General features: G+C 45.7%; 1 protein-coding gene across 2 annotated transcripts in view; it reads left to right on the top strand.

Annotated features, from left to right (window-relative positions):
- Positions 1-20616, top strand: part of LOC144770368 (CD209 antigen-like protein C) — a 233071-nt gene extending 212455 nt beyond the window's left edge. For both annotated transcript variants that reach the window (XM_078654835.1, XM_078654834.1), the window contains 2 exons: positions 11707-11807; positions 19081-20616. In XM_078654835.1, the coding sequence (XP_078510961.1) occupies positions 11707-11807; positions 19081-19237 (258 nt within the window). In that variant the 3' untranslated portion in view covers positions 19238-20616. The remainder of the gene's footprint in view (positions 1-11706; positions 11808-19080) is intronic.
- Positions 20617-21904: the final 1288 nt, after the last annotated feature.

Raw genomic sequence — 21904 nt, 5'->3', positions numbered from 1 at the left:
TGAAGCATGACACTCGCAAGGGTGTGTGAGGCCATTATTACCAACATATTGGATACCCAGGGTAGCACTCCATTGAGCACTACCTTACCCCTCCTTGTGACCACCGTCCTACGCTTAACTTTTCTTATCTTTTTATAGGAACAGCCTGGTTTGCTTTTGCATAAACTCTTGTCCTTTTGGGCTCTAACTGCGGCTGGACCTTCCATTCTGAGGTTCCTCCTGAATGGTAATTCGAGCCCGAGGATCTTGAATAGATCCATCCCCCCTCCTTTTGAAACATACTCCTTTATTGTGTCCCAGATCTCTAGGAAGTGCTTAGGTACAGATCTGGCATTGAAGTAAATGCAGTTCAGTTTGGGATGGTTGTCAGTTTCTTTGTGTGCCCAGTCTGATTGTGCTAGGCTGCACCATTTGCATCTAAGACAGATTCCCTTGGTAGGCTTTCATACTGGGTACTTTGCCAGACCTACAAATCCATGTAGGTTAATGACCGCTCTCCACACATCTGTGCTGGTGTCAGAGAAAAACAACATCAATTATCTAGTTATTTAAGATATTTAAATAGCATTCCAATGTTGTGTGCCCCTGTAAGTTCAAGCTTAGGCAGCTGGATAAATACACAAAATGAGCATATTTGTGTGGCGGGTAAGCACTTTTTGTGGAAGCTCACAACTTCTGCTCAATCAAAATGTACTCCTGGCTCGCAACATGGGGGCGGAGCCAATGCTCCTCTCTAGTGATGCTCATATAATTGTCTGGTGACAGCTATGCTGTGAAGCTAGGCTATAAAAATGCTGCTTTCCGTCCAACTACAAGCAAAAGGCAGAGTGAGAGGAAGCACTACTACAGTTTTACACTGGCTGTACGTTAACTAAAGATAAACCTTCAGTCTTCCCAGAGGGCTCTGCTCAAGGGCGTTAGAGCGCAATTGTGCTCTTTTCATTTGTATGGTTGTATCATAATCATGGGTAGTTCGGACCTGCATTTATTTGTTTGTCGTATTAACATGGGAGTGTTAGAACGTTTACTGTAATAACATGAAAATTATGTGTTAGAGTTGCATTTACAGAAGCGTGAAGAAATGAATGTTGCAGAGCAATTTGTGTCTAGCTGAAAACATTATTGTGCAGAATCTGTGTATCCCACTTACAAGTATTGTTGTATTTGATGTGCTCATGTACCATTTTGATTGAAAGATGCTCAGTAAAGTGTTCATTTATATGTAATTTCATGACGTTTGTATGCCATTGACTTATGTTGGCCGATTTCTGTAGGCCTGAAAAGCTTTACTCCCTGGGAGCTCCCTTAGGGGGCTTAAATGTATTAGTTCGAATTTCATGTGCATGTTGGATTTTCTTCTTTCTCACGTTCTGTTGCCGGTGGAGAATTCATCATTGTTAGTTAGAATAACACTTTTGTTTTAGGAGTAAGGCTTTAGGGAAGAGAGGATACAATGAGTGGGAGAAAAGCAGATAACCTGAGACGGTGTTCTTTCTCAATGAAGAAGGCCTGGGAATCAAGGTCATCGAGCCAGGAGCTGGGAGTATCGAAACTAAAGGGAAATTCACCTAGGAGAAGATGTCCAGTGGAATGAGTCAAGACCTGAATGAGAAGGAGCATCCTAGCATGAGCTCTGTAGCTTAATGCTACTTGACCCATACAACATGAGGGCACTTCTTAGGAAGTGTTCATGCGCTGACACCTTTTCCTGAACTTGCCTTGGGAAGTAGGGATGTGACTTTACAGGTAGTGTAGGGATAGACTAATGTTTTTTACTTACAAACCTCCGATGGAGTCTGATCAAGATGTGGAGGGGACTCATTGCCTGCTTCCTGGTTCTGGGTTTGGTATATGCAGTCATTACCAAAATCATATACTAAATATAATTTGGATAGAAACTTACAAATCTGTGATCAAGTTTGCGGTTCACATTCTAGTTTTGTGAAATTTGAGATACGGCATATTGCGTGCTTAATTCAAATAAAGTGTACTAATGTGGTGTATAATTTAGCTAAATCCATTTCGCAACATTTTAACCCGTTTGCGTAAGAGAATATATAATATCACATCTCTTGACAGCCTTCCTAACGGAAACCTAAGCACCATGCCACCAAGGGTCCCGCACTCTAATCAGGAAGAGCTGACTGGGAATGTGTTGGCATTTCTTGAATAAATGGTACAGGTCACACTTGTTCATTTATGAGAATGGCCTTCCTAGCTCCAGAACTTCCTGAAATAATGTTTGCAGATGATGCTTCAGTTCCTTTATAGTGGACCAGACCTTGAATGTGTGTTAGTGGTTAGTGTTACGAGAGACAAGGGAAGCGCACGGGGCAGAAAGCCCACTAGAAACCAGGGATTTATTTTATTGTGTAAATTAGGGGTGGGGTTGCCCAATATGGGCATGCCAATGCCCCCACCCCAGAAACCTTTCAGTCTTTCTGCCCACCTTGGGAGGCAACAGCCCACAATCTGCCCCCCCCCCCCTCCCTCACGGGGGAGCAGAAAGCCCCCTAGGCGGCAGTTTTTTTTCACTATTAATTTAGGGTAGAGGGCTGCCCAAGATGGGCATGCCAATGCCCCCAGCCCTCCCCCCACAAAATTCCATTCTTTTGGCCCCCCCCGGTGGGGGGGCAGAAAGCCCCCTAGACGCCAGGGATTTTTTTTATATAGGTAGGGGTGGGGACTGCCCAGAATGGGCATGTCAGTGCCCCCCCAGAAATGCTACAGTCTTTCCGCCCCCCCCAGGAGACATCTGGGGCAATAGCCCCACATCTGCCACCACGGGAGGAAGCTCCAATGAGGTATCATTTTTATCAGGAAGACTTTAGGTAATGCAGGGTGTGTGGAATTTTGTGGATCCTCGCAGATTCCAGAACTTTCCATCACAGAAATGTGAAGAAAATGTTTTTTTTTTACAAACTTTGAGTTTTGCAAGCGATTCTGGGTACGAGAATCTGGTGAGAGCAACACCAGCAAAACCCCATCCTGGATTACCCTGGGTGTCTAGTTTTCACAAATGTATAGGCTTGCTAGGTTTCCCTAGGTGCCGGCAGAGCTAGGGTTCAAAATCTACACCTAGCCACTTTGCAAAAAAAGGGTCAGTTTTTACTAGAAAAATCTGGTACGTCCCTATTGCGTTCTGCGCCATTTTCTGCTGCCGGCACTAGGCTTACTGACACAAATGAGGTATAATTTTTTTTTTACAAAGTTTGAAGTATCTAATTTTCAAAATGTAAAGGTTTGCTAGGTTTTCCTAAGTGCCGGCAGAGCTAGGGTTCAAAATCCACAGCCAGGCTCTCTGCAAAAAAAGTGTCAGTTTTCATTGTAAAAATGTGGTGTGTGCACTAGGACTACAGACAAAAGTGAGCAACCATTTTTATCGGGAGACTTAGAGGATCACATAATTGTAGAGCAACTGTTTTGTTCCCATTTCAGAAATACATAGGCGTTTTTCATACCAATTTTTCACTGTTCATATTTTTTCAAATGAATTGCTATATACCCGGTACACAATAAAAGAAACATTGCAATTTGTTGCTCAGTTATTGGGTCTGGCTTAGACGGGTTATTGGTGAACCTACAAGTCCTATATATCCTCATATGACCTCGTTCCCACCTACGAGATGGAATGAGGAAGTACTCTTTCAGTTTCTTTTTTTTTTTCTTTTCCCAATTGCTTTCGAGCAGGGATCTTTGAAGGAGAAAACCCGGGTACATGAAGCAGGAAACACGGAAGTTTCAACGTGGCCACTCACGGTTAAACTTTTCCCCGGACCAGAACCTGACCGAAAGGACTCTTGCTGGGCTTTAAATCACTGACTCTGCTGCTTTCTACGGCCCCCGCTGCATGGGCGCCGCTGCTAAGGACACGGACAAACCACTGAGGGACTGCGAGGTCCAGCAGGCCTAGCTAGCCACACCTGCATCCTCTTCTCTCAGTGGCGACGCCCCCGCCTGGTTGCCGAATAACTTTTCGTGGCACCCGCTATGCGGGTGCCACTCACGGTTGAACTTTTCTCCGGACCAGAACCTGACCGAAAGGACTCTTGCTGGGCTTTAAATCATGGACTCTGCTGCTTTCTACGGCCCCCGCTGCACGGGCGCCGCTGCTAAGGACACGGACAAACCACTGAGGGACTGCGCGGTCCAGCAGACCTAGCGAGCCACACCTGCAGCCCCTTTCCTCAGTGGCCACGCCCACCGCCTGGGAGGTTTAACTTCAGTCCTACCCTCCCGCATCACGTGACGCGCGCGGGCAGGCACCGGGCAAAGCCCGGGCAAAGGGCGGGCCGTCTGTGGCCGTCCGGGGCCGGACGAGGCCGGGCTGGGCCACCCCCCTAAGACTTTGCCCAATACATTGTTTCATATACAGGTGTAGTAGCCGTTTCGACAACTATTACGGGCTAATCTATTGTTGTGTGTATAATTTGCCTATACGTCAATCCATTCACCTGAGTCTTGTTATACCAACATGGCTGCTCAGTTGGATAAAGGGGGTAAGACTCGGCTGAAATCAACCAGTGGAAGTCTAATGGCAACTTTAAATAATTATATTACTCGGGTAGCAGCTGTTCTGGATCAAGAAATAGTTGATGCTGAAAAAAGACTGTTGACCGAAATCTTTTCTAAAAGGTCATCTTTGGGTCTAATCCAGCACTGCACTACCCCAGAGAATCGAATAAGCCAACGTTTAAGTGACCTGGGACTTCCACAGACTAGTATAGAGTTAGATTCGCTCAGTAATATTTCCTTGGGAAATAGCTCTCAAAACTCACAGACAGGTAGCGCTATTCAGGTGTTAACTGTCTCCACTGCAACTCCTCCCCCGATTATTCCTGTTTGCCACATAGTTGATTCTCCACTTCCATGCAACCTATCTACAGGCAAAAAAAGCGGGGGGTGGACAGTAAGGTAAAAGAGCAAAAATCCCAACGTTATTGGGTAAAGGGGCTAAATCTCAGGGCTCCCCGACTCATATTTAGCCTGTTACTTCGGTGCAACCTCACCTAATGTTTAAGCCAATAGTTGCTGTACAAGGGGACGGGGCTTTGTTGGGGCAGTTAGAACACACAATTAGATCCCTGATACTCCCCTTAATAGAGAGATTGAAAATAATCACTGCTAGTTTGGGCAAGTTGGAACAAGTTACCATAAACAATTCAAATATGTTACACTCTTTATCTGCTAATAAGAAGGTGGGAGCTGACTCTCTACAAGCAGTCGAACAGGAAGTTCACAACGATTCCCAACTAACATCTCTTTGCGAAACTGCATCCCATATAGCAAATGGGCCCTACGATAAAAAGTGTAAACAGAGTAACTGACCAGAGGGGTAGAGATCTGGGCATTGAGGCAGGCCAGTGCCTCACAGGGGGTCTCCAGTCCCAACAGGTAGTCGGTGCTCAGCCAACTAAACCAACCTCGGGCCGTATTTACTCTAATAAGTCGGCTAATGCTATAGGCAACCTACCTATTTTAGATCTACCTCCCCAAAGCACTCCTTTAGTGGTGGTTTTGGCTAAAGTCCCCCCCCCCTCCGCCAAGGGGAAATAGAGGACTATTTTCAACTAAAGAATAAGGTTACCCACTGGTTCTCACAAAATATGGAGGCGGGCATATGATCGGCCAAAATATAATTATGGCCTGCCGAGTTGCATGGCTGGGAAGCTCCAGGAAAAACCGAGAGGGTGACTGCATAGTTATAAATTTCAATAGCCCAAAACTAGTAGCTAGGATCTTTAGGGAGCCAGAGCGAAGTACAAATGGACAGGGGATAGAAATCTTGCCTTTGGGTTTTTTTTACAGACCCGGAAATCCGGGTAAATGTAATCACTGGAACCCCATGAATAAGATGTCTGCAAATAATTTTCGCTTTCCTTTGGGAACAGGAGAGTGGAATACAATACCCATGAAAATAAATAGAGCTTGGCATAGTGGAGACCCAGGATATATCTCAGAGGTTGAGGTTACAAATAGATTTAACATCCTCTCAGGCCTCAATGACTGCGACTGACTGTGTAATAACCAAGCCAGCTGTCACTCGCAGGAAGACTTCAATCCTCTTCCTGCTCACTCTTCACATCGGGCTGATACGATAAATGAAAACAGCTATCCTGTTGCAGTCACTGGTAACAATACTGCTTTCCCTACGCCCCCAGTAGGTATCCCATCAGGACTTTCCTATGGTGAGAGGGATGGTGTGGGAAAACTAGTTTTGTGGAACAAAGCTGGCATGCGCCTTATTCAGGAATCGCAGGATTGGTTAAAATTCATTAACACCTTTGACGTGTGTATTTTCCAGGAGACGTGGCTGTGTGAACCCTCCTTCGCCCTGGGGTATCTGAATTACTCTGTCCCAGCAACGAAAGGCCCTAAGGGTCGCCCTATGGGTGGTATGACTATCTGGGTCAGGCAAAGCATGTGGCTAACTATCAAGGTGGTCGAAGTTGGAAGTAAAGATATCCAACACATTAAAGTGGATTTGGGCTTTTTAGGACGGCTTGACATTTATAATGTCTATGCCAGGGGCAACAAGGGGAGGAGGTCAGAGGTTTTAGCGGCCTTGGCCCTCTTCCTTGAAACCCATTCGCCGGACAATAACATTATCATAGCTGGTGACCTGAACCGCACTTTTGAACCTTTGGCCATTTGCGAGGACTTTGCAGGGGAGGAAGAGGATAGGCAATGGGGGGTCCCCAAATTAGAACTGAACCCTGTCACCCGATGGTCTGTAGACATCGTCTGTTTAAATGCCATTCGCCTCGAAAGGGGCTTAGGCACTAAACGGGAGGACCAAGAGTGACAGAGCGGGGGCATGCACCTTTGACAATGGGCGACACAGGAGTAGAATAGACTACATCCTGTGTAGCCTGAGACTCTGGAAACTGGTGTGCGACATGGAAGTCAAATGGAGGATTGAAAGCGACCATAACCCGCTGTGCGTTGAGCACAAATGGTGGACATCCGACAATGAAACCTTGACTCCAGGGAGGGATAGCGCCCCCTCGGTTGTCCCTTCAAATGATATGCGTAGACTAAAATGGCCTAATGTTGTTACCAACCAACGGTCTATGGATATCATCAAGGCTGAGGCGGCTAAAGCGATAACGGCCATGGAGCAGGTCAATCCAAGCATTCCATGTTTAAATACAGTAACGGAAATCCATGAAAATTGTTTTTCCGAAATTAGGAACCACTTTCTGAAATCAGCTAAGGGGACCAGTAGGGTACCTATTAAGCCAGCAAAGTGGTATAATTCCCAGTGTAGCTGGCTTTAGGCTCCGCAATTAAGAGGAGAGATTTGATGGCTATTCGCATTGCTAGAAAGGCTTATAAGGATAGCATATTTACAGCCAAGAAAACGTGGGACGAGCTCCAATGGAGTGAGCTAAAGGATGCGAGTGAGAAGAAAGACTCCAGACTTTTTTGGAACATTGTAAAATGGGGCAGGGGGGAGTTCCTGAACCTCCCGATAAAAATGTTTCGGAGGAGGACTGGGTCAACTACTTTAAGCCCCAGTACGCTGAAACGTAAGTCGGTAGGGAGATGGCTGGGTTTAGGCCAGTTTACTTTAAAGATATCTCCTTTAGTAATAACGAAGTAATGTTGGCCCTCAGCTCAGTGACTAGTGGCAGAGCCCCAGGCTTGTACTGGGTCCCGGCGGATCTCTTCACCAATGATAAAGAGCTGTGGTGTAAATATATTTTTCTTCTTGTTATTGCAGTGGCGCAGGGTGCTCCTGTACCGACATCCTGGCAAGGTGCAATCATAATACCTGTATTCAAGAAGGGAGATCGATCCAAACCCGGGAATTATAGACCCATAAGCTTAATTGACACCATCCAAAAGGTGGTGTAGAGGATGGTTGTCAACAATCTTTTGACTTGGGTGGAGGAGAACAATGCCCTGTCTCTGTTCCAAGCCGGGTTTCGGAAGTACACTAGTACGATGGACCAGGTATTCCGATTTACCTTACTGCAGTGGCGGACTGTGTTGATGGGCGAGGGCAGCCTGTACGCGGCTTTTGTCGACTTGCGGGCTGCCTTTGACCTGGTGCCAAGAACTAAGCTGTGGTCGGTACTGAGGAACCTGGGTCTACCAAAAGATCTATTGACAATGATAATACGACTGCCTGAAGCTAATTTTGCCAAGATCCAGTGGGGGGGCAAGGAGTAGTCACCACAGACTTCCCGGTAGAGCGGGGAGTCCGGCAAGGATGCTCAATGGCCCCCACACATTTCTCCCTGTTTATTAACGGTGTAGTGACTCACATGTTATCTGCTAACGTGGATGCCCCCTCTTTGGCTGGTACTAAGATACCGATTTTAATGTTTGCAGATGATACCCTGATTTTATCTAAGACTCCGAGTGGCCTGCAGCATGCATTACTTATCTTTGATAACTTTTGTGAGGAGCATGGCTTAGAAGTCAATGTGGCGAAAACTAAGCTAATGGCCTTCAATCCCCACCAAAGATTTAGATCAAAGCTGAGTATGAATGATCGCCCTCTAGAGATAGTCAAAGCTTTTATGTATCTAGGTATTTATATAACAGATGATTTTAGATGGTCCCAGCACATAAACATTGCAGCCCTAAGGCATAGACAATTGGCCGGTGCTCTTGGCTCGGAGCACAGAAAATCTAGGACTAAACCAATTAAGCCAGCTCTGGAGTTCTACGAGGCCAAGGTCCTCGGCTCTGCACTATATGGTGCCGAGTTGTGGGGCTTCGAGAAGCTTGAGCCGTTACAAATATCAGAAAAAAAGTTTCTCAGGGCAATCACAGGTCTCCCCAAAAGTACTCCTTTACTCCCACTTAGGTACGATCTGGGGAGAAAGGCAGTAGTCGATCTTGCGAGGCTTCGTCCAATTCTATACTGGACGAGGCTCTGGACCACTCCCGAGCTCCACCATTATGCCGAGGGATTTCAAGCTATAATTAAAGCGGATGTGTTCCATAAAATAGGCTGGCTAAATGTCCTTAGATGCGTAATCAAGAGAGAGAGGTAGGACCAGAAAGCTAGTCCATGTCCCCGGTTAATATATGGTTAAATCAAAAAGAGACTAGCTCAAATTACTTTTAGGGGAGGGGGAAGACTCTGGTATGTTTTGTCACGGAGTGTGAACACCCGGCAGGTGTGTTCATAAAGCCCTCACCCACCAACCTAGTTGGTGGCATGCTTCATCATCGGGCCCACCCAGTGGCACCTAGCGTGCCCCGGGTGTGCTTCAACGCCTGACTACAGCGGAGCTGGTATATTGCTGAGTGTGCGGTGAAGATAGTTAAGGAAGTGATGTTAAAACGGCTGAACGGTGGTCCCAGTACCCGAGGGTAAAATTAGACTTTAATACCTGGGCCTCCGTCAGCGGTTAAAAATAAGGCAAGGGGATGTAAGGGGCGAGTTACGACCTCTCACATCCAATGGGTCAACATGTTTCAGCCAGTGCCTTATGACTAAGCTGGCTTTCTTCAGGACCTAAATAAAAGTAAACTAGTGGGGGTGTAGGAGAGACTATGTGTCTACACGCCCTAAAGTGTATAAAGGTATGCGAAGGAGGCACTACAGGTCCAGAGCAGGCTCTACCCAGAAATGCTGGTCAAGCCTTTGCCACCTCCCAACCTTGAGGTCAGACTGAGCAAAAACTAGCGTGGTCTTGAGAAGGGAATCCCCCCCTCTCACACATAGATACACTTTAGGGCGTGTAGACACATAGTCTCTCCTACACCCCCACTAGTTTACTTTTATTTAGGTCCTGAAGAAAGCCAGCTTAGTCATAAGGCACTGGCTGAAACATGTTGACCCATTGGATGTGAGAGGTCGTAACTCGCCCCTTACATCCCCTTGCCTTATTTTTAACCGCTGACGGAGGCCCAGGTATTAAAGTCTAATTTTACCCTCGGGTACTGGGACCACCGTTCAGCCGTTTTAACATCACTTCCTTAACTATCTTCACCGCACACTCAGCAATATACCAGCTCCGCTGTAGTCAGGCGTTGAAGCACACCCGGGGCACGCTAGGTGCCACTGGGTGGGCCCGATGATGAAGCATGCCACCAACTAGGTTGGTGGGTGAGGGCTTTATGAACACACCTGCCGGGTGTTCACACTCCGTGACAAAACATACCAGAGTCTTCCCCCTCCCCTAAAAGTAATTTGATCTAGTCTCTTTTTGATTTAACCATAAATGTCCTTAGAACCATGCTGGGTGATCTTGGTCTCCAACCACTCTGGGATGACCCGGCAGGTGTCCCATTCCCAAGTAAAAAAGCCCTAAAGGAAATTTATTGGGAATATGTGGCTACCCAGAATTGGAGAGTCACCAAGGCTGGTTCTATGACAGAGGGTTTTTTAGAAGCTAAATTGTACCCAAGCCTAGAACTTTATTGGGATACTATAACCTCGCCCAGGGACAGGAAGCTCTTCTTTCACAGACAGGTGGGGGGTTCATCCAATAGTAACTGCCCAGCCTGTGGAGCACACAAGGAAACAATTGGTCACTTCCTATTTGCTTGTAAATCCTATGCTGAACCCAGGCGCATTTGGTTAACACCAGTGTGCAAAAACCTAGGTACCATTAGAAGTGATGTAGCCTTAAGAATTATTTGCACTAGCACTTTTTTGCCTTTAGTTATAGCTACAGCTAAATATCTTGGATGGGCATGGACTACCAGACAGAGGGTTTTAGGCAGCTGATTATTTTTATTGTTCTCAGGGATCGTCTGTATCTGATTTTATCTGTATATTTCATGAAAATTTTATATATGTATTAATGTTTTCTGAAGGTATTGGTGCTTTTTTTATATTTGTAATTGTATGTGCTTTTATGAGAAAAACTCGAATAAAGCATCTTTGACTTTGACTTTGACTTTGATATATCATCATAACCAGAAGGGTCCAGTGGATGTAACAGTATCTTTCTTTAAACATCTGTAATACTTAGAAGTTGTTACAGGTGAAAATGTTGGCACAAATGGCTTTTTTTTTAACTCATTTTCATTTTTCCCTATATTCAACTGTTAGTTTCTATAAAAAATAATTGAAGGATCTGCACAAATGACCCCTTGCTGAGTTCAGAAATTTCGTTAATGTATAACATTCCAGGATCCATTATTGCTCTAATACCCCTTTCTACCATTAACTGGAAGAAAGGTCAAAGCACAAAAAATATCAAAAATAGGCTATGTCCCAGTAAAATGCCAAAACAGTGTAAAAAAGTTAGTTTTTCTTACAAAAGTCAGTCTGTCCCTGAAATCTGGGAAGATTGTGATTTCAGCACCACAATCCCTTTGTTGATACCATTTGCAGGGGAAAAAACAAATGCTTTTATCTTCAGCATTTTTTTCTAATTATTCCCCCAAAAAACGCAGGTGTCTCACAGTGTGTGTACCTAGAGAATCTGAGTGTAACCGTTCAGTTTGTACCCTAGTGTTTGTAGTACAAGCTGGGTAGCAAATGTAGCTGCCAGACCGGGATTCTGTCTAGTAAATGAGATCTCCTCGTGAGCTATGACATTAGTCAGGGGGTGCGACCAGCACCAGATTCACTTTTGATTGTAAGTTCTTCAAAGACCGGTTGTAAGTGATGTTCTGTTAGGGATAAGCTGTCTCTTAGGGGAAGCTACTGTTTTCCAAACAAGCATTTTTTCAACTGATGTTTATAAACATGTGATGATTTAAACTGATAATTTCCTGTTTCATTTTCAGACATTTATAGACCTCACAGGCCAGGGGCCAACTTGGATCGGTCTGTCCAAGGCACAGAATGGTTCGTGGATCTGGGAGGATGGGACCTTGTTAGGTGACAGGTATGTAAGGAGTGAGCTAGATGAAGACTACGCCCAACAAGCTGTTGGGAATAGGAGTGGCTTGAGGGTTACGCTAAACAGCCATTGGAATGGCCAGTGTGCTTCGGGGAACAGTGGACTGGGTGAGGACCACACCATGCATCAAGAGCCCACTGTGCCTAGTTGCTGATGTTTGTGGCCTTCAGTCTGCAAAGTGGAGGCAGGAGGTGGCCAGGAGGTATCCCCTGCCCCGGGAGCCACTTGTTTCCTAGAAGCTTTGATGATGTGGGAACAGAGGTAGATAAAGAACAGTACTTAATTTGAGCCGGTGGTTGCGGCGGGGCCACCAACACTCATTGTTGGAATTGGCACTTAGCTTTCCTCGTCAGACTTTGACCCAGAACAAGAGAGAGAAAAACACAAAAGGGGGAAAGAGGCAGGAAGAGAAATAAGAAAAAAAACAGTAGCAAAGGTGGAACTCAGGAACCTGCAGGTGCGAGAAAAAGGAGCAGGGAGTTGCTGGATGTGAATGAGGGAGAGATGTGGTGGAATCAAGACTATTCAGTCTTTGTATTTGATACTATGACCATTATTAGTGGCTGACATGCCACGGGCTTCTGAGCAAAACTTTGGGCCACAGCACATATCTTTTTTTTTCGCAAAAGAAGCACTGTTAAAGAACCCAATGTGCTTCGAGTACACTGGATTTCGCCCCAGGCCATAAATTGAAGGCTTGGGTGTCAGAGGTGGTTGGCACAGGGCTGGGACCAAAGCCATGCCCTTTGCCCAAAGCACAATGGTCATGGTAGAATGCGGTACCCAGAGTGCTGTTGGGGCAACGTGGAGTCGGGATCTAATCGTGCCTAACCCAAAATATGTATATTCAAAAGACCCATCACTAGAGGCACGGAATAAATAAAGGAACTGAACGACAGATAGACGGGTGTTCTAGAAATATATGAGGAATTATTAAAAATTAGAGCTGATTGCAGTCCCATATGGAGATTAATCAGCAGATTGGTAAATAAAGTAGCAATACCCTTGAGAACAGTCTGTCTCCTTTTGAAAAAGGAACGTGCATATTATATTTCAAAACGCATTATTATGCTATATGGTAACAATATTTTATAATTATCAAAACAAAATTGCATACCGAATGCAAAATAAAGGCATAAAACACAAATAAAACTAAACTTAAGTGACACATGGAGAACTTTGTATACTAAAATATTTCAAAGCAGTTTCCAAGGGCACCAGCAGACTGGGAAACCAGACTGCTTTGAGAAGCGGCAAATATTTTTTCATTACCTCCTCATTCAGCATTCTTCATCCTATTCCTAGCAAGGAGGTGCTGCTCTCCAAAATCACCCCTCTTTCGTTTCTATTCACAACTTAAGACACACCCCTTACAATATAAAAGGCATTGGTGCCCCACTCCCTAAATTTTCCTGTTTTTTGTGTTTAAAGAGTCCCTTCGTGAAATTTTCTAAGAACTAGACATAATGGGCTCGAACTTTTCTTTTTTCTCATTTCCCTTTTGTTTGGAAGGAATGCACGGGCCCGCTTTATTGGTTTAGGGAGGCAGGGCAAAGGGGTGCCAAATTGGTACCTTGCTTGGAGTGGCAGATGTCTGTGCACTGGTACCAAATAAGGTGGAGTGGTATGTCGTTCCAGGCTCTGGCCGCGAGGAAGTAGAAGGAGCAGCCTCCCTATCTGGTCTTTCTGGTGCGGGGAACCACGGCGTAGGAGAGCTGGGCTGATCGTAGGGTCCTTTGGGGTGCATGGAATTGGAGTAGGCTGTTCAGGTATGCTGGTCCAGTGTCGTGGAGGGCCTTGTCAGCGTGGGTGAGCATCTTGAAGGTGCCTCTACCTTCGATGGGGAGCCAGTGGAGTGTGCGCAGGTGCTGGGAGATGTGGCAGTGTCTTGGCAGGTTTAGGACCAGTCTTGCGGTGGTGTTCTGGATGTACTGTAGCTTGCCGGTGATGTCTTCATTTATTCCGGCATAGAGTGCGTTGCCGTAGTCGAGTCTGCTGGTGACCCGGGCATGAGTGACAGTCTTTCTGTGTTCAAGGGGGACCCATTTGAAGGTCTTACGTAGGAGGTGGAGGGTGTGGAAGCAGGAGGACGAGACGGATTTGATCTGGTGGTCCATTTTGAGCTCTGAGTCCAGGATGATTCCCAGGTTGCGTGCGTGGTCCATGGGGGTGGGCGGGCTTCCGAGGGTGGGGGGCTTCAGGTGTCATTCCAAGCATTAGGGTTTGGGCCCATGAGGAGTACTTCCTTTTTGTTGGTGTTTAGTTGTAGGCAGCTGTTTTTCATCCATTTGGCGACAGCATCCATGCCTTTTCAAAAGTTCTGTCTGGCGGTGTTGGGTTCGTTGGATAGGGAGAGGATGAGTTGTGTGTTGTCTGTGTATGACACAATGTTGAGTCCATAGGTACTGATGATGGGAGCGAGCAGAGCCATGTAGACGTTGAAGAGCGTAGGGCTGAGGGAGGATCCCTTGGGAACTCCGCAGGTGGTTGATGTGGAGTCTGAGAGGAAAGGAGGGAGTCTGCCCGCTGCCTTCTGCCAGAGAGGTAAGAGCGGAGCTAGTCGAGGGCCTCGTCTTGGATCCCAGCATCATAGAGACTGCGTATTAGGGTGCTGAGAGGTCGAGGTCGATAAGGGCTGCTGTTTCTCCTTTGTCCAGTAGGGTGCGGATGTCGTCTGTTGCGGCGGGGAAGGCGGTTTCCGTACTGTGTATTTTTTATGAAGCCGGATTGAGAGGTGTAGAGGCTGTTGTGCTCTTTGATGAATGTGGCAAGTTGGCTGTTGATGGCTTTCTCAATGACTTTCACTGAGAACGCGAGCAGGCAGATGGGTCTGTAGTTTTTTATGTCAGTTGGGTCCGCCGAGGGTTTCTTCAGGAGGGGGTTGATCTGGGCGTGTTTCCAGTCATCAGGAAATGAGGCGGTTGCCAGGGAGTGGTTGATGGTGCGGCAGAGCATGGGTACGATGGTGTCGGCGGCTCTGTTGAAAATGTGGTGGGGGCAGGGGTCCGTTGGTGCCCCGGAGTGGATTGACTTCATCGTCTTCAGTGTGTCTTCAGTGGTGAGGGCTGCCCAGTTGTAGATCACTGGCTTCAGGGTGTCGGGGTGTTTGGTGAGGGTTCAGTGTGTTGGTTGTCTTTGTTGAAGTTGTCGTAGATGCTCTTGATTTTGGGGTGGAAAAAGGTGCAGAGTTTGTCGCAGAGGTCTTGTGCGGGAGGTGGCAGCTCTGAAGTTATTGTGGGCTTCTGTGGATTTGGTGTTCCTCCAGGCCTTTTCCAAACGGCAGCAAGTGTGTCTGGTCTCTCGGAGTTTGTTGGTAAACTATCTAGCTTTCTTGGCGTGGGTGATGTTGTTTTTCTTGAGGGGTCTATGGTGTTGGCGCTGTCAGAGATCCATCTATGCAGGGTTTGGGCTACGGTGTTGGGGTCGTCGTTTTCCATGATGCTTGGGGTGGAGTTGCTGAGTGATGAGGTTAGCTGGTCGTCTGTGATTCTTGTCCAGTTTCTTTGTGGGATCAGGTGCTGGTGTCTGTGGATGGTGGGTGTTCTGAAGGTGAAGTGGACGCATCGATGGTCAGACATGGGAGTTCGGTGGTGTGGCTGAAGGTGATGGAGTTTCCTGTTGTTAAGAGAGGGTCGAGGGTGTGTCCTGCTGAATGCGTGGGCTTAGTCACGATCTGGCAGAGTCCAATGTTGTGGAGGTTGTCCAGGAAGGATGTGCGCTGGGGTCCAGTTGGTTGTCAAGGTGGAAGTTGAGGTCTCCCAGTAGGGTGTAGTTGGTGGACTCGATAGCATACGAGGAGATGATGTCCGTAATGGAGTTGACGAAAAATCCGTGGGGTCGGTAGATGAGGGTTCCTTGGAGGGTGGAGGTGGGGCTGGCCAGTATCTTGAAGTGAAGGTGTTCCATCAGGTCTGTGGCTCGTTGGGGAGTGTGCTCAGGCAGACCCCGATGAAAACTTTGCTATCTGGCCACCATCAAGCAGTATCATAAAGCCATCTGTCAAGCTCGTGCTGCATATTATGCTAGCAAAATCAAGCTTAACTCAAATCCAGCAAAATTTATTTTTAAGATTTTTAGAGACCTTAGGTCTCATAAGGCCACTGAATCTGTCATATCTTCGGCACAACAGTGCGATGATTTGACTTCTTACTTTGTAGAAAAAGTCTGTGCCATCTATCTATCTTTTCTTCCTGTCCCTTCTCATCCCACTTCTGTGCCCCCAGACCTCAGACCTCAGCAAGTGCTGTCAGCTATTCCTCTTGTGTCTCTGGAGGAGCTCACTCGTTTGAATGGGGCAAATAAATCAGGCTCCCCTGCTGACCCCTTGAGGCCTTCACAGTTCAGAGAATCTTTCTCCATATTTCAGGACCCCCCTTTGTCACATTATTAACACTTCCTTTTTTACCGGCACTTTACCTGCACTTTGGAAACAGGCTTGGGTGTCTCCCATTCTCATGAAACCCACACTGGACCCGGCCAAACTGGAAAACTTCAGGCCTATTTCCCTGCTCCCTGGGGTGGCTAAGGTAGCAGAGGCACACGTTACCAACGTGCTCACCCAATTTCTAGTTTCCAATGATATCTTGGATAGTTCCCAAAATGGGTTTCGCTCAGGACATAGTACGGAGACCGCTCTTCTGGCCACTACTGACCACCTGCGGTACATTCTTGATGCCGGTCAAAGTGCGGCACTTATTTTGTTAGATCTTAGTGCCGCCTTTGACACGGTTTTGCATGATATCTTGCTACAACGGCTGGAGAAAGCAGGGGTGATGGGGTCTGCTCTGAAATTATTCAGATCCTTTCTGACCGAAAGATCATTAAGAGTATCCGCACCTCCGTTTCTCTCTCAGGCCCATTCTATTGATCAGGGGGTACCCCAGGGCTCAGCTTTAAGCCCGGAATTATTAAATCTATACCATTGGCAACGGTCGCCAGGCAATGGGATCTGGTGATGGTCTCATATGCCGACGACATGCAGCTGGTTGTTACTTTGGCCGAAGGATCCTCCCCTAATGCCTCTAGGATTAGAGATGGGATGGCGGCTGTTGCTCAATGGATGGCTTCCAATCGTTTACAACTTAATGCCAAGAAAACCGAGGTTTTGTTGGTTGGGAAGAACACCAACCTATGGAGTGGCCCACTGTTCTGGGTGCACCCCCTACATCCAAGACGTTGGTTAAAAATCTTGGGGTGTGGATAGACTCATTCCTTAGTTTCCGAGACCACACTAGGAAAATTGCAGGTACGTGTTTTGGCCTGCTGCGGGGACTTAAACCCCTCCTGAAATTCTTCGATCCTACTACACGTCAGCTAGTCATACCGGCCACCATCCTCTCTCGCCTTGACTATGCTAGTTCTCTTTTACTTGTGGCTAACAAGGCTGAGATCTGTTGGCTGCAGCGTGTTCAAAATGCTGCTGCCCGAGTCTTGGTAGGCCTGCCGCGATTTTTCTCATCTGCTAACACCATTCGGATGCTGCATTGGCTTCCCATTGAAAAACGGATTCAGTTCAAGGCCATGTGCCTATCTTTTAAGATCTTAAATTTTGCTAATCCCAACCTGTTGTGCAACTTGCTTACTGTATATTTTCCTATGCGCAGGCTGCGGTCGGCAGGGCAGCAGCTGGTCACTGTCCCGTGGGTTAAGCGCAGTCGCGCGGGAGGTCGCTCCTTTGGCTTCTTGGCTGCGAGGCTATGGAACTCTCTGCCGGAACAGATCCAGGGTATGGACTGTTTACTTGCTTTCAGGAAAGCTGTTAAAACTTTCCTTTTTCCTCCAGCCTAATTAGACAGATCACAGCTTTTATGATCTGTGATTTCTGTGCGTTTCTTCACACTCCTTAGCCACAGCGCCGGGACGCCCCTTTGCTGGGGCAGCTGCGCGCTATACAAGATGTACTAACATAACATAACAGGCCATACTATAAGACAGTGATTTATTATAGTGAATAAAAAACTCAAGCTCGAAATGAGACAGTAGACATGGGCGAGCCAAAGAATTAACAATGAAAGCTGAGCCAGAGCTGCCCCAGCCAATGGACTGTTTTAACTCCAAGAGCTTGTGCATGAGTTCTGTCTAGAAAATATTTTCATGTAAATCAAGCAACAAACATCAGGTAAACATGTTATAATGTAATAAAGTCTTTTTTATTATTATTATTTTTATTTAACACACAGAATCATTTCACCATAGTACATCTGATTATATCCCCTCAATTGGCAGTGTTGTTTAAAAGTCATACTTTGTTAGACGTGACCTTTGAATATTTTTGCCTCCACCACTCTGATGAGAATGCCTTAGTGAAAGAGACAAGTTGGTGGCCATATACCCTAAATGTGACCTAGATTCATATTTAAATGGAGCAGTCTATGAAATCAAACCAAAGTGTTTTTGTTCAGCAGACGTCCTGAACACGAATGTCTGAAGCTGCTCTCATTAGTAATAATAACAAAAAAGGTGACTCTGAAATAGGATATTTGCATAGGATCACACAATTTGTGTGCATGTCAGCTAAGATTGATCAAAAGTGTTTTTTTCACATTGTACAATCAGCCACCATATGGGCATCATTTTCTGTTTCCTGTTTTACATCAAATGTTAGTGCATTGTCTTCAGTTCTAGGTGCATGAGGCTAGTGTGTGGTGGCAAGCATAAGCCACATGAACGCCAAGCTTGTTTTGGACTCAAGGGTCCATGAGGACCTCAAGCTGAGCCAGAGCCAGGCATCTGACTTGAGATTATAGTGGCTCCTACATTTCTATGAAGCAGCGCGGGGGATCTGGGGGGAGACTTTTATGTTCTCAGGTGAGTCCCTGGTTGATTGCATTAGAGCAGTGACTGGCCTCTGAACAGGAACCTCTCCACACCTTCCCCAACTCATCTGATTCACTCATCCAGCCACTGTCACACTGGGGCCAAATTATTGTTGATGAGTTGTTGGTGTTTGGTGGCAGGGGGTGAGAAGGCAATGGGAGAGCAAGGAATCGAGTAGATGGGGTGTTAGAAATGTCTGCAGCATGATAATAATTCAAAGCCCTTTCACTGAATTACTGGAACCTAAGTGAGAGGGGCGCTGCTGTTTGCATTATATAAATGCAGAGAGCTCTGTGCGCTCCTCTGGAGATTGCCCACCTTGGTCTGGACCCAGCAAGACATGCCAAAAGCTGTTCCTGATGCCAAGCTATTGCCAGTATAGTGAGACGAGCGGATGCTCCCGTGGATTGTTGTCTACAACTACCTTTGTCTTTTTTTGCAGTTTTTGGCAGTATGGTGAGCCTAACAATAATGGTGGAATGGAGAACTGTGTGGAATTCTTTACTGTGTTCTACAACTCAAGTGGATGGAATGACAGCCAATGCCGGCTTCCGAAACGCAGCCTGTGCAAACGACCAGCAGGCGTGTTATCGGCTTAACAGGAAGATGTTTAAAGACTCCACCCGCACATTGAATGAGGTTCAATGGAAACGAAATCACAAAAGACATAACTCCTGTAAAGACAAAAACAGTCATGACTTTAGGATACTGCACTCTCCTCTGACAGTTTGTTCTCTGCCTTCCTCTCCCGGCATCTCAGAGCTCAGGCACCCTCTGTTGTTCATTGAGTTGTACTTCCTACACCACATCTGATTAATATTAGTGCACATGAACAATGTGGTAATTTTGTTTCTTCCTTCCAGCTAAACATTTGAAAAAGCTTCTTTCTGAACTATCCCCCAGATGCATCAACAACCCATTTAGCGATTCCTTAATAGCGAAAAATACCGATTCACTATTACGGAAAAGCAAAATGGAATGCATCAAGAAATCACTAAAAAAATAGCAATTTCTTAGAATTCCTTAATTGCGACTCGCAAATTAAGGAAATAGCAAACATGAAACTTTGAAAAATGTACTTTAGTGAATTTTTCAAAGTTTTTGCAAATTACCATGAAGTTGTACTTTATGGTAATTTGCGTGCCCTATTAGCGAATTTGCTATTTTTAAAACTTTCATGCATTGCATTTAAGGAATCTCAATTTGAGATTCCTTAAATGAAAATAATCGCAATTTAGCGATTTCTCAATTAGCGATTTTTGCATTTGGGATGATGCATCCCAAATGCAAAAATACCGGTTGCAAAGGGGCAGATTCTGAGAATCTGCCCCTTTGAGAGCGGATTTTTGTTTGATGCATCTAGCTGTATATTTCCAGTGGAAGCGCTCTTCAGTCACCTGACTTACAGTAGGTCTAGTTAACCATTTTATTACCTCTTTTTGCTGCTGACCAAGGCATCGGTAGGATCTACTTGTGTGTGTGTGTGAGTGTGAGTGTGTGCGCATGCGTGCCGCTTGCTTCGATGCTGAGAAGTGCATGTTCCACATAAAGTACCATTTTCTGTGCTGAAACATAGCAGGTGACCATGCCGTCTTCTCCAAGAGTCCTGACCACAGTAAAACAAAAACAGGGAGGGATGGCAAATGGAGAGCATCATTTTCAACAATGAAAGTTGAAACCAAATAGCAACGGGTGATTTCAGAGCCTCCTATTATGGGCCGCTCACTGCCAAAATTATGTCCTTTAGGGGTCCCTATGGCTGTCCTTAGAACCGATCTATCTCAACAGCCATCAGGCAGAAGCAGGGAGAGCTTCGCAAATGCATTTGCCAACAGTGTTCCATGCACTCATCAGCAAAATAGGTGCACCCCACCCTCACATTGGAGTCATCCTTCCGAAAGAACTCCATAACTAAGAAAATACCTCAGAAAATATACCATCAACAAACTAAAATAAAATGTGTTTTTTACAATGATAATGTTTAATGCAAGAAACTTTTATATGTGTCCTGTTTTTTTAAACTATAATGTTCATATCATTTTTTTATGGTACTGGCGTTGGATGGCTGTCTTGTCATTTATTGTCATTCAAATGTGAAGCTATGAGTACGTGTTAAAATTTGCAAAGTGTGTTTATATAATTTTGGGCCTGATTTATATCTCGGTAGTTGGCATACTCTGTCGCAAAGGTGAATGAGTATGCTTACCGCCAAGATAATGGTCCGCCCACCTGATTTAGATGCAGATGGACCATAGGTTTATACACGTTGGAGATTACTCAGTCTCAGTTCTGATTAAACCCCTCCGGCGGCCCTGTACAGTAAGGGCCATTGGAGGCAGGCCTGTAATTTCAACCATTTAGATGGGTGGAATTAGAGGTCAGTTTAAACTTCCAATCACCGCCAGGAAAAACCTGGTGGTAAGGGAAAGTGAAAACTACTAAATGCTCCCTTCTACATGGGAGACGGAACCCTGCACCAAACAGAGAAATGCATTGACAGGAAACACTGTGATGGTGGTTCCTGGCAATGCTTTATAGAAACTGCGAGCTTGGCAGTCATATATAAATCTGGCGGGTGGGCCCTTCACCAGGGCAACAGATTAATTTAGTCTGTTGTCCTGGCAGAACAATGGGCCGTCTGCCAGAATACAAATCAGGCCTTTGGTCTTAAAAGTCTTTATGCTCTTCAAAAAGTGTGTGCTTTTGTTAAATGTTTGAATGCATTGCCTAAAGAAACAACAAAGAATATAAAAGGTATAGGAAAGAATGTCTTCCATACCATAAACCCCTTTAACCTTTTGGTAAATAAGACCGAGTTGATAAACAGATCAGCAATATTTGACTTTGCATAGAAGCACCAAAGATAAATAGTCTCAAGTACTAAAGGGCCATCTAAATTCCTACAACACACCTCCTTTTGTATGATTGGTAATTACAAATAAGACTCAATCGCGCCCACAAAACAGGCCCACAGTGGGACCATATTAGTCCCTGTAAAATACACATGATACTATTGCAATGCCCAAAATCCATTTCTGTAAGGCCAGGGTCACTCATGTTGTGCAAAGGATGGGTTCCAAGCTCAAGCCAATGTAAATTTTGAATTCATTCAACTGAAAAACAACATGTGGATCCATAACATACTCCCAACTCGATGGCATCTAAGTCAACTGTTCATTGTAGTGAGGGGCTCAAATATCTCCAGCTGACAAACACATTCTACTTCAGTCTCTTACAGTACCCCAGCATTCCCCTTTAACCCAGGA

This window comes from Lissotriton helveticus, chromosome 7, assembly GCF_964261635.1.
Source record: "Lissotriton helveticus chromosome 7, aLisHel1.1, whole genome shotgun sequence".
Lineage (NCBI taxonomy): Eukaryota > Metazoa > Chordata > Amphibia > Caudata > Salamandridae > Lissotriton > Lissotriton helveticus.
This window is presented reverse-complemented; position numbering and strand designations above follow the sequence as displayed.